Here is a 12,889-nt window from a genome sequence, read left to right as displayed (position 1 = left end):
TCACTTTTGTCTTTGAAAGGACTTTTTGGTCAATTTCTGATTATGAAAATATGATAGTACTACTGATTTACTGATTTATTTGATCAGTGTTTGAGTTCAGCAAAATGTGTCCGAGATGAAAGCAAATAATATGGACAAGTCAGGATTTCCAGACAAGAAAACGTCATTTTTCCCTCCAGTACTCAGTGCTGACATGGTTTCTGTGATCCGGGCGGCCTTGGGCAGGGTAGGAATTGTGAAGGAAAACAGTAGCTTAAGGTGTCGAATAAATCCAGGGCTTAGATTTGTCTCAAGCATGTTTGAAACACATCATATTGATTTCTGGGAAGTCCCCAGAGGTTGCAGGAAGAGGAAGATGCTCATTTATGACAGATTTTTCACACCAAAAATGATAATGGAACCTTCCACATTTGAGACAGTTTTCATGAGCTCAGGTCTGGGTTTATCTTATACTGTAGACGATGGTGAATACCTCTTATGAAGCCTCCTGCTTTCTAATGGTCTCTTTTGATTTTGTGAGTGATAAAGCAGCTGTGAGCCAGTAACTGAGACAGGGGTTTTACTGTCTGTGCCTTGCTATTGACTGCCTAGCTCTGTCTGGCCACAGCTCCTGGTACTAAGAGAGCTTACACCAATTTGTTAGGGTTTTATCACTTTATCAAGACACTCAGGATCCTTGGAAGAGCAACTTTTGCTGTCAGTGGTTCTTCAGATTTCTTTTAAGTAAAAGGCTTCTTAACATTTGATTTCGTTGAAGAATAATATTCACATTTCATGAGTAATACAAAGAGTAAGTCACACAGTCTCAGGAAAGTCCTTGCCTTGGGGAAGGAATGGCTTATGATCACGAGGGATCTGGTTAGAGGTTTGTATCTTCTACTGAGCATTCTGTGCATCTTATTCTTAGAAGAAAAGGATCTTCAGAAGGCTCCATATGCATCTCCTCGGGTAGTCACTGCAAAAGTAGGGTAGACCTCATAGGTTGTATATGCAGCTAAATCTTGTCCAAGTGTCACTGCTTGCTTGAGCTGAGCTGCAGACACAGGGGCAGTGCCACTGGGGACGGCATATCCTGGAGGAGGAGGAGGAGGTAGAGAATATTTCATGAAAAGGATTCAGATTTCCTCCTTATTTGGTACATTGTTTTAGCAATATGAAGAATTAGCATATTGCTGAAAACAAATGATATATATGATGAAAGTGTGCTCTGAGAAGACACAATATATGGATGCAGTTGTGTAGCATAGCATTGGTGGTTTTTGTTTGGTTTGGTTTTGCCTTTTTAGGTTTTTGACCTTAAAATGGGTCTTTTTTGTAGCCCTTGCTAGCTATCCTGGAACTCACATGTCGACCAGGCTGGGTCTGGAACACATAGAGACCCTCCCACCTCTGCCTCTTGAGTGCTGGGATTAAAGGCAAACACCACCCAGCTGGAATAAAATTGGAAGATTGAAGATGACATTCTCTAGAGGGAATCAACTTCCCTGTGTCAGGCTTACTTCACATCAGCAAATAGAGATGTCGGAGAGAGGGTCCAAAGAACAGAAAGGTACCATATGTTGCTGGCTAGCACTACAGAACTTGCCCAGGGATATATATATATATATATATATATATATATATATATATATATATATATATATATATATATATATAGGAATGTATACGTGAGGCAAGCTGTTGAGGTGTTGGCAGGGCATACTAATGGTGGGGTTTATGGGTCTGGTTCTGTTGAACACTACACTGGCCTAAAAACTTAAAATACTAAAAATATCAGGGCATGGTGGTTCATGCCTTTAATCCCAACATGCCAGGGAAGTAGGGACAATGGCAGGAGAATCTCTGTGAGTTTGAGGTCAGCCTGGTCTACATAGAGACTTCCAGACAACCAGGGCTACAGAGAGAGACCCTGTTTCAAATAAATGAATAAATAAACAAACTACTTTTACATAAGATGAAAACTAGAGACAGAGTATCCTAGTAGAGGAGATGCTGTACTGTTTTTAGAGTGGCTTAATTATCACCTCAAAAAGAAGTAATTTTTAAATTTTTTTTGTCAAAAACTGCAATCTGGTTTATTTTTATCTATTACAAATGCGAAAAAGATCCCTCATCACATGAACCCTGAGAATTACACTTTCAGTTTTCTGTAGAAAAGTAACACAAATTACACTGTAAAAAGTCTTTGAAATTGGCACAAAATGTTGTTGTAACGATATAACACCAGTTTTAAAAGTTCAGTAACTAATGAAGGTAGCCTTATATGGATGGTACATGGAGAACTGTAAAAGCTATCTCATTTGACCAATGAAAAAGATACCTTTTCTTTCTGGTTTCTGGATAAAAGCTAAGCATGCTTTCCCTGGCACTCTGGACTTTCTCACTCTTTTTCTGAAGAAGTCCCCCATACTTCCTCTGCTGTGTGGCTATTTGTGGCCTGCCACTGCAAACAGCATGGCTTACTTTCCTTCATCCCCATTTTCCTCCTGGGAGCTGCCGAGATTTACAGCTTGCTTACCTGTTGTCTGTCTCTGTCTCTCTCTCTCTCTCTTTATCTAAACCTCGAATGTAACTGTCCTCAAGCTTTCTTTTGAACCCATTTCTAGATTCTTATATTAAACAGACTAAGAACCTTAAAGCAAATTTCAATTTCTCTGGTAACACCAGGTTCAGGGAAAGACTGTGTCTCAAGAGATGAGATAGAGGGGTTGGAGAGATGGCTCCGTGGTTGAATGCACACTGCACGCACAGTGGGTCCGACTTTGATTTGGGCACTCATGTTGGGTGCCCAAGTGCCTGCAAAACCAGCTTCAGTGACTCTAACATTCTGGCCTCTTCAGGAACCTGAACTCAAGGAAACAAACACACACCCACCCCCCCCCACACACACACACAAACACACGTAAAACTCAATCTTTAATTAAAAAAAAAAAGATGAGGTGGAATGTGATAGAGGAAAGCAGCTAACCCTGACCTCTGGTCTCCACACACACTTGCATGCAAACAAGTATATATGTATATATACACACACCCTATACATACACGCACACATATGCATTCACACACAGGCATATAGACATAAACAAAACACAAAAAGTAGAAACAAACTCCAAACAACTACTAAAGGTTAGCTGATAGTGGCCAACATGCTTAATCTTCGAAGTCCTAGGATTCTACATCTGTAATATAAAGGGATTATGTTCTCACACAACTGCAAAGTGCCATGGAGGGTGACTGGGGGAACATAAAGCTTTCTGAACACTTCAGTGAGTACCCAGCTCATAGCAAGAGCTCAGTTAAATACCAGTTAATAAAGTACCAAAGTCTGTCTCTCTCTCTCTCTCTGTCTCTGTCTCTCTGTCTCTCTGTCTCTCTGTCTCTCTGTCTCTGTCTCTCTCTCTCTCTCTTGGTTTTTCAAGACAGGGTTTCTCTGAGTAGCACCTTTCCTGGACCCACGACGTGATTTGAACATTCAACCGTCTGATCTGGAGTCAGATGCGCTACCGTTGCGCCACAAGGCCTCTCCAAAGTCTCTTAATAACAGGTGAAAAAAAAAAACCCACTGGAAACTGACCGGGACTCAGGGGTGTTGGCTCAGTCAAGGTCACACAGCTGCTTAGAGCAGAAGCAGACTGAAATCAGCTTAGGCTGCTCTGGCGCAGTTTCTCTAGCTCCTTTCTATGGACACATGGTGCAAGTCAGAATTATTGTACATGAGGTTCCTACCAAGGAGGGATTCCCACACATTCCACAGTCTGCAGCGTCTGCCACAACTAATGCCCCTGCCCAGTACCTGGGAACACAGTGGCGGGTGTGACTGTGCCCGCTGCAGACCCAGTGTCACCTCCTTCTGTGGGGATGCCGAGGGTCTGTAGAGTGTGCTCAGCAGCGTATGTCTTCGCTTCATCCACGTAGGCGCTTAGCTTCGGAGGTGTGAAAGGCTGTCTGAAAAACACAGTCAGCCATTGTTACTTTTATTATTACAGGTAATTATTCAGAAACTTCAGTACCCAGTCAGGTGAAAAACCAAGGCATTTTTAACTTTTAAAGATGATTGCATGGTGAGAGTCTATGTTTCCCCCCCTCTGTTTGCCGTAAAAAGCTTCTACACATACGCAAGCACGGGGATATTTGTGAACTGATCTAGCACCTTGGTAGCTGACGATATTCCTGGGGAACACATGTAAGTTTTATTATACGACCCCTCTAAGGTATGTGCGGTCCCTAAAATATACAAATGCAGCCTGGAGGTGAAACCCACTAACAGATCAGATCTTCGCTATAAAATTGAAAAGGCGGCTCAGAAGGTTTCATAGCAAATGACAATGTCACAAGGATCACTTGTTTTGCGCCAAATGCTGCAGGAAGAACTGTCTTACAGTTTTGCTCCCCTCAGGTCTCTCACCAGCCCCCAGGATTCCCTCAGTCTATGAAACTTGGGGGCTTCTAGATGCCATCTAACAGCTGGCGCATATATCCCAGCTCAGCATTTTGCTATTTCATTTCTTTACAAAGGGGTAGGTAGCAGACTTGACCGAATACACTTAACACACAGGCTCATCTTATTCTAAAATCCCTATTACTAGGAGCTGGAAGAGGGTACGCACATTGCAGGGTTCTGGCTGGCCAACGCTGGGATAGTTACTTTGTATAGGAATAACTGTCTTTGGTCCTGTCCAATGGCAGAATGCAGCTGGTACACTGGCTGTCCCCAGTTATTTTTCTGACAGATTTCTTCTAGTATCTGCAAGAGTTAAAAAAAAAAAAACCAAAAAAACCCCCATATATATATGATTTCTTCCACAAATGCCACATTTGCATCACTTCTCTAGCTCTTAGGCTCTGAGTTCTGAACTTCAGTTTCAATTAATAGAAGAGAAAAAAATGCCACGTGACTTAAGGACTCATAAAATTTAAATTGAACTCAATCTGAACTCCATTTAAACTGCGAATGTCTATTATAGCTCATAAAATTATTTTCACACCATTTATTCCAGTAGTTTTAGCTTAGGCCATTACACACACACACACACACACACACACACACACACACACAACTGCACATGCACACACACATAACACACATTTACTATAAGCTTAATAATTCTTCATAATTTTTGTGTAGTTATTACAGTTTTTAGGAAATTGGTGCTGTAGCACTGTGTGGGTGGATTTGCATATTTTCTACCCCCACTACTGCCCTGCCCAGACCTTGTTCATAGTGTCTTAGGGAAGTTGACCTGAGAAGGTATTTTTACTTTGTGCCATATGTCATAGGATTTTTAACTTCATATTTTTGAAAAAAAATCATTTTTGGAAAGTTTTGAAAATGTTTTCTTGACTTATTTTATTTATTTTTACTTTATACTTATGAGTGTTTTGCCTGCATGTATGTGCCTCACATGCATGGTACCTTCAGAGGCCAAAATATCTGGAACTGGAGTTACAGACAGCTGTGAGCCACTATATGGGTGTCAGGAACCAGACTTGTGTCCTCCACAAGAGCAGCAAGTGTTCCTTACTGAGTTATTTTTCCATTCCTTGGGTCAGAATTTATTAATAAACACTAATAAGTATTCACAGTAGTGATTTTTTAAAAAGAATTTACTTGGCACTGTGCTAGTTTTAGCTACTTATGACAATCTGTTTTTATTACCCATCTGCATGTTATTTACTGCTGTGATCACCCCAAACTGAATCTTTTCTCAGAAGATTCATGTGTTCTTTACCCTAAAGCCAGTTTTGGTGATGCTGAGGTTCTGATCCTCTGTTCAGTATCTGGGTCTCACAGGACAAGAACGGTACAACAGAACCCCACCTCCTGGCTCTCCAGAACCTCTTAGCCTCTCAACATTGTTCTCATGTTAACCCAGCTGCTCTGTCATGACATTTTCCAGTTTATTCATTTGAAGATTGTGTTGATTTTTCCCATTATAAAAAAAAGCACTTGGTGGCATCTTCTATGTTTATGAAGTGTGTTCTGAGGTTCCTGAGCAATAGTCACTTAGCTTTTGATGCTAGACCAGCTGTCTACCCATTTATGCCCATTGAGCAAATACACTGAGCAGAGTGGCTTCTGCAGCTGCTGCAGGGCAGTTCTTGAACCCTGTCTACTGATTGGAGATTCCTGCTTCTGGGAGATATGGGGGTTAGTTTCCAGCCACAGTGGTTGGGGTGGTATGGTCTTTAATTTTTCAACTATGGCTGTAAAAATTCAAAGACACATTAGTTAAATACCTCTCATTATGGCCAACCTCTTACCTGCATTTAATGCATAAGCAGAGAGTTTTGCTCAGAATGACTGTTTTCATCATGATACCTGGTTTCATTGTAATTATCTGTTGATGTGTCAGTATTATCCCACTGGGTTGCCATATGATTTATGATTACAAGGATTTTTGTTATATTCATTTTTATATCCCTAGTGTCTAGCACACATAGCACACCAGAGAAGCCCAATAAATATTATTTTTTATACAAATGGTTCTTGTTTATCACTGCAATAGACATTATTCTGTTTATTTTTTTCTTAATGCCTGGGTAGAGTCTGAAGAAGCATTACTTAAAGGTACATGCAAGAAAAACATTGTCAATACCTCCTCTTTCATTCTCAGGTCTAGCTCTTAGATGTCATCTTTCCCCCTTGCTCACAGTACTGAGACTATTTCTTTTAAGCTATAGTTCTACCTTCCTCCTGAGGGCAGGGACATTTCCCTCAGCATCCACAGACTGTAACTCTAGCCATTCAGCAAAAGTGGCTTCAGAGGGAGCAGCACATGATACATACTAATGGGATAACCTGGGCTTAACAGGGACTGAGTCTGTTTTGCTTTAATTTTCAAATATGATATTTTGCTTTAATTTTCAAAAATTGGAACAACCTTTATAAGTTTTGGTTTCTACTACTACTAAATGAAGCACAGACTACTAAATGAAAGCAAATAGCAGTTACCATGATGACACTGCCCGATAAAAAGCATTGTAGAAGGTCTTATATAACTGATGGCATTTTATAGTTAAAGATTTACCTAGATTTCATGGTAGAACGTTCTCTCTCTTTTTAGATTATAATACAATGACAGCATTTCTCCCTTCCCTTTCTTCCCTCCAAAGCCTTCCACATGCCCCTCCCTACTCTCTTTCAGAATCATGTCCTTTTTTCCCCCATTAATTATTATTACATGTATATATGTATATTTACTCATATATTCTTAAATAACCTGTTCTGTCTGTATGATGTTACTTGTGTGCAGGTTTTCAGGGCTGACTGGCACTGAACAACCAATTGGTGTTTTCTTCCCTGGGAAAGGCTATCTTTCCTGCTCCCAGTTTTACTCAGTTGCCTATAGTTCTTTGTGGAGGTTGCGGTCCAGGGGACTTTTCCCCATCCACTTTGGCATGTCCATTGTTGTTGTGGTTCTTTTAATGCCATGTCCCCAAGAAAGGACCTGAACAGTCTACATCACCTTCCTAGCTATGACTCCTCAACTCGTCTCTTCCGTGGCTGACCAAGCCTTTGTTCTGAGCTGGGGTCTTCACTTAACTGTATTTTCATTGAAGATTTTAGTTGACCCTCTTTTTCAGTTTCCCTTGTTTGTTTTGCATTTTGATGGATTGTGATGAAACAAAACAAAGGTCCTTCTAGTGCCAAAGTGGAGTGGCATCCAGTCTCAGCAGCCCTCCTGATACGTTAGGCTGAGTGTCACAGAACAGTAGCCCATGTAAGCATCAATGCAAATCATATGGATGATGGTCCCTGGCCCAACTTAACCACCTCTGGAGTGATATTACCTACCTGAGGAGCAAGTTTAATTCCTTGTGGTTTTAAAGAGATGGGATTCATTGGGGTGAGTTCCATCCCAGGTAGAAGGTCATAGAGTTTGTCTTCCCGCTTGTCTCCTTTGACCTGGTATCCGCGACCCAGGCCTGTGTATGCCAAATACCCACGGCCGCCCAGTCCTCTCACTCCCGCAGCCCCTACAGGGACATTCATGTAAATTTCTAGGAATGTAAGAAGGCATTAAACCGAATCAAACCACCAGAAAATCACCCTGAATCTTACTGTAATAGAAAAGTTAGCCCAAGTCACATTGATTATTGCCATGAGGATGGACAGATAACCAGAGATTCTCATGTAATGAAACTCAACATCAGGTAAGGCCCACTACAGATTCTCAGTTTCTTAAAGCTCCTTGGGAAGAAAGCAGTCCCTTCCAGGAAAATGATAAGCACACAAGCCATTTAAAATTTTGTCAGAGAGAAAAGTATTTTAGTTACCTTTTTGTCAATATTATTTGGAGATTCACTAAGGTTCAGTATGAACTTATTAAAACATCCCAACATAATATGACCACTTGAATTATAGTTAGTCTGGTATAGAGACTATTATAGAGAATGTGGCTCTGCCAGCAAGCCAGAATGAATTTGATTATCACAACCCCAGAGTGTCATCAGACAAACATGTAGAAAGCATTTTTTTCTCTTTTAAGTTCACCACTCTCTCTGTTATGCATTGTTGATGTGGGGTTTACATTTCCATTGAGTTTCATACATAGATTCCTGTTGATTTTTGTTTTGCCATTTTGCTACATTGATTTTCTATTGGTGACATAAAGGAATACACTTTAAGTTGATCACTCTTTGCCCATAAATATTATTTATTGATTACTTTTTTGTTAATGCTATGTATTATTTTCCCTTGGAATGGAGTTTACTTTTTTTCTACATCACAACTGGTTGATAACATGTATTATATATATGCATAATGTTTCAATGGCATAGCTTGTTATAATATATAGAAAGTATTTTGAATAAAACCTTGATCATTACTTTTACATTGCAAATTTGGTAGGGGTGGTTGTATTATGAGCATAGACTTTTAAGTCCATTGAAGAGGTCTTAAATTTCTCAATTCATTTTTCCCTGAAAAAGAATGCAACGCAGTAAGGTAATTGTTTCTACAGTAATCTAGATGGGCCTCTTCTAAGTTGCCCAAGAGTGGATTTCAGTACATCATTTATTCCTATTTTCCAGATTGCTGTCATATAGGGCAAAAAACATATAGGACTGGGATCTAGAAGGTGTTAGCCACAACAAAGAAAAACTTCAGTGGAAAATACCACAAGGCAGAGACAAACTGGCTACATCTGTATGTACATTCATACATATACACATATATAAATTTACTGAGCTCAGAAACCTGCTCAAACAGAGCATCTGTGTAGGATTCAATCATGAAATATTTCCTGTCTGATAGTGAGATTGAGTTTGTTTTCTATTTTGAATTTATTTAGTTTCCTATATACTAAAGAAACATAAATTTCCTTAATAGTTTGGCCTTTTCAATGTTTTCACACACACACAGCCAGATGTGATGCACACCTGCCATCACAGTTCTCAGGAGGCAGAGGCAGACATTGTGAGTTCAAGACCAGCCTGGAACATATGGTAAGCCCTTGTCACCAACATATAGACAAACAAATGGAATAATAAAGGTATAAGACACATATCTGGAAGAGTGTTCAGACGGGAACATCTCATACATATGAACCATACAGATGTTAATTAGTGATTGGCATACAAAGGTGGTGTCCGTCAAGTACATATGTGCCTTTAAGTGATTTTGCTATTTGTAGTAGTTTCCATTGGGCCATGCTTCTCTCCCTTAAAATTCTGTAATCAGTCTAATAAGGTATATATTAGTGCCAGATGGTAGTCTAATAGAGAGAAAGAAGCAATGGGTATGGTGCTAGGTTGTACTCTGGGTATATTTTATGGGTCCATGCAGGGATCTAATTTGTATACTAGGCTCACTCGCACCAATTTCTGACAAGTATTTTTCAATAACCAGTTGTAATGTAGAAAAAATAGATTCCTAAAAAAAGAGAGATTATGATATATTTGATTTTTCAGTTTTCTAGTTTTTTTCTCCCAATGAATCTGTCCAAATTTTCTAAGGCTCCGGAACTATAGTTTATAGTTCATTTGAACCACAGTTTATCAATCATTTGAAATTGAAGAGTTAAGATAAATCTGGCATTAAATAGTGTTACCTCTGATAGAAGGGGCCCGGAGGAGGGTCCTGTTGCTGAGATGCCCTTTGGGAGCTGGGAAATGAAGACTTGGAATGGCCGCATAGGCTTGGGGGGTATAGAAGACAGGAGCTCCAAGGTAGGTTGTGGTGGGGTCATAAACGTGGCCCAGAGGGTAGGTGTATTCTCCTTGCAGCATGGTGTTCCTGCCACCTGTGCCCCGGGTGTACCTAACATAACTGTCCTTGTCCACTGGCTTGGCCAAGGTCACTTCAATTGGGGAACCATCCAGCACCTGTTTCAGACAGCAAGGAAAAGGCAAACTGAGAAACAGTTCTGACTACTCGGTATCATGCCACATGCCTGCCATTTGCTGTATTTTCATTGACTTGCACTTCTTTGTGTTTTTGTCTCTTAATTAGGTTCATGCTTTCTGTATGAGTTGGTTGTTCTCTGAGTGGTTTTGTTGGTAACTGCACAAGATGCCAACAGGCTTAACAATGCTATGTTGACTACTGAATTTATAATGTAGAGACAATCAATGAGATATAAAATTATTCAATATTTTCTATTATGTGTGATATATGTGTTTACAATTACATAGTTACTTAAGTATAAGAAGTTCGAGCTGGGTGGTGGTGGCGCATGCCTTTAATCCCAGCACTTGGGAGGCAGAGTAGGTGGATCTCTGTGAGTTCGAGGCCAGCCTGGACTACAGAGTGAGTTTCAGGAAAGGAGCAAAGCTACAGAGAAACCCTGTCTCAAAACAACAACAACAACAACAAAAACAACAAAAAAGGAGAAAAAGAAGTTCAAGATCTTTATGGGTGGAAAACAAATTACACAGCACAATAAAATGAAGGAGATGGAAACCATTAAAGATATCTTATCATTTATCAACACCACAGTGATGAAGTCCTGTCAGGCCTTTCCAAATGCTCATTAGAGCAGCTCCACAATAGGTGAGTATTTTCTGGGGAGAGAGAGGAGCCTAGGTAGATCCTAAACTAGGTAGAGACTAAAGTGTTGCAATGAAGCAAATGTTTGCCTTGCTAATGAACACGGGTGGCAGGGGTTGGGATATAGGTAAGAGGGCAACCCAGAACTCTTGAGTCAGGTACAAATTAAAACATGCCCTTAGGAATTATTGCAGTAGCCAGGCAGATGGCATACACTTTTAATCCCAGCACCAGGGAGGCAGACAGGAGGATCTCTGGGAGTCTGAGGCCAGCCTGATCTATAGAGTGAGTTCTTTGACAGCCAGAACTACATAGAGATGCTCTCTCTGTCTCAAAAAAAAAAACAAAACAAAATAAAACAAAAATTAAAAAAGAAACAAAAAAGTAAAGAATTTTTGCAGTACTTGGGGAAAAAAAGCCTGGGTATGAAGGTCAGAGAGCAATTCTCTTTGTCTACTGTGTGAGTCTTGAGGATTGAAATCAGACCACCAGACTTGATAGAAACACCTTTACCCTCTGAGCCATCTTGCTAGCCACCCTGTGCTATTTCACTGGTTTCCTTGAATTGTAAATATGATCAATACCTTACAATAGGCATTCAAAGTCTCACTTTGTCTAATAAACCTAAATACTCATAGGTATACTAAGAAGCCTGGGGAAATTATTTTTTTATGTTATGCTTCGACAGCAGTTATTAGAATTTACCAGTAATATTTATTAAATGCATAATTAGCTACATATTTGTAAGCGTTGTTATAGAAATGTCTAGGCTCAAATAATAACAAAATTTCCTTGTTGGACACAATGTGTTATTGGCTTGAGCTATTTGAAAAGCAAGCAGTACATTCAAGGTTATTGATAAGTATACAAACGATTTAAAATTTTGTTATAGGGAAAATAATTTTAATTGCCCATTTGTTAAGATTTTTTTCTGTAGATTCACTAAGGTTCATATGTGATTATTAAAACATCAAAACAATACGACTGAATTACAGTTAGTCTTGGCATAGAGACTGTTACAGTGAATGCCGCTCTTTCTGCCAGTGAGTCAGAAAAGAATTTGACTATCCTATCCCATGCCTTCCCCCCCATGATGGTCTGTCTCTTAAACTTTGAACCAAAATAAAGCTTCCCTTCCTTAAAAAGAAAAGAAAACAAAAACAAAAAAAGGTAATAGCTTGAGCAGTTTTCCACTGGAATTATTCTGATATATTATTTAGCATTGGGTTTTGTGGGAGGCCAGCTCCCACCTTTTATAGGGTTCCTATGAAGAGGAGAGAGGCATAAGGAATTTGTAGATAGAAAGATAGCAGAGATAAGACAGACAGAAACACAGGATAGCTTTGGGAGAAGCTGGATCAAAATCCACTAGCCAATTCTGTCTCTTCAAAAGGGCTTTTTATAACAATGCCAAAGGGCAGGGCAAAAGACCTCCCCCTTGCTAGATCAAAGCATATCTCACAGCCCCGTGCAGACCCTTCCAAACACCTGGTAACTACATACATGGTCAAGTCATCCCCCTTATGCAGCCCTGCTGGGTAAAGCAAGCTCAGACCTCACTAGGAAAACTGTGAGCTCCCACAGGGTTTACTATTGTTGGGCCTTCTCAGTAAACACTATGTACATTTAGGCATGTTTACTAAAAGAAAGCTTGCTTACAAATTGATTTTGAAGTAGTATCATTTTAATGATACTAACACAGTAATCAATGAAAAATAATGTTTTGGTCATAGGTACATTTAAATATGAATTGATTTTACTTTATAGTCTTTATAGCCCCCCCCCCTTTTAATACTTCAGAGTTGCCACTTTCTTCCCTAGAAGACTTATGATGATGATGGTACCTGAGGCTGTACACGCCCTGGGCTTCTCTGTGTCTCAGTCTATGCTAGGAAGCCT

At 39.9% G+C, this 12,889-nt stretch overlaps 1 protein-coding gene across 2 annotated transcripts in view; it reads right to left on the bottom strand.

Annotated features, from left to right (window-relative positions):
• Positions 1–920: 920 nt before the first annotated feature.
• A1cf (APOBEC1 complementation factor) overlaps positions 921–12,889 on the bottom strand; it is a 48,627-nt gene continuing 36,658 nt past the window's right edge. Inside the window, exons 7-11 of one of the 2 annotated variants that reach the window (XM_036167153.1) lie at positions 10,053–10,326; positions 7,796–8,001; positions 4,608–4,744; positions 3,794–3,945; positions 921–1,072 (exon numbers count right to left, since the gene is read on the bottom strand). In XM_036167153.1, coding sequence (XP_036023046.1) covers positions 921–1,072; positions 3,794–3,945; positions 4,608–4,744; positions 7,796–8,001; positions 10,053–10,326 — 921 coding nt within the window. The remainder of the gene's footprint in view (positions 1,073–3,793; positions 3,946–4,607; positions 4,745–7,795; positions 8,002–10,052; positions 10,327–12,889) is intronic. The other variant, XM_036167155.1, reaches the window with a different exon arrangement.

The sequence above is a fragment of the Onychomys torridus genome, chromosome 1, assembly GCF_903995425.1.
Source record: "Onychomys torridus chromosome 1, mOncTor1.1, whole genome shotgun sequence".
Classification (NCBI taxonomy): domain Eukaryota; kingdom Metazoa; phylum Chordata; class Mammalia; order Rodentia; family Cricetidae; genus Onychomys; species Onychomys torridus.
Note: the sequence above shows the minus strand (reverse complement) of the source record. Positions and strands in the feature narration are given on the sequence as shown.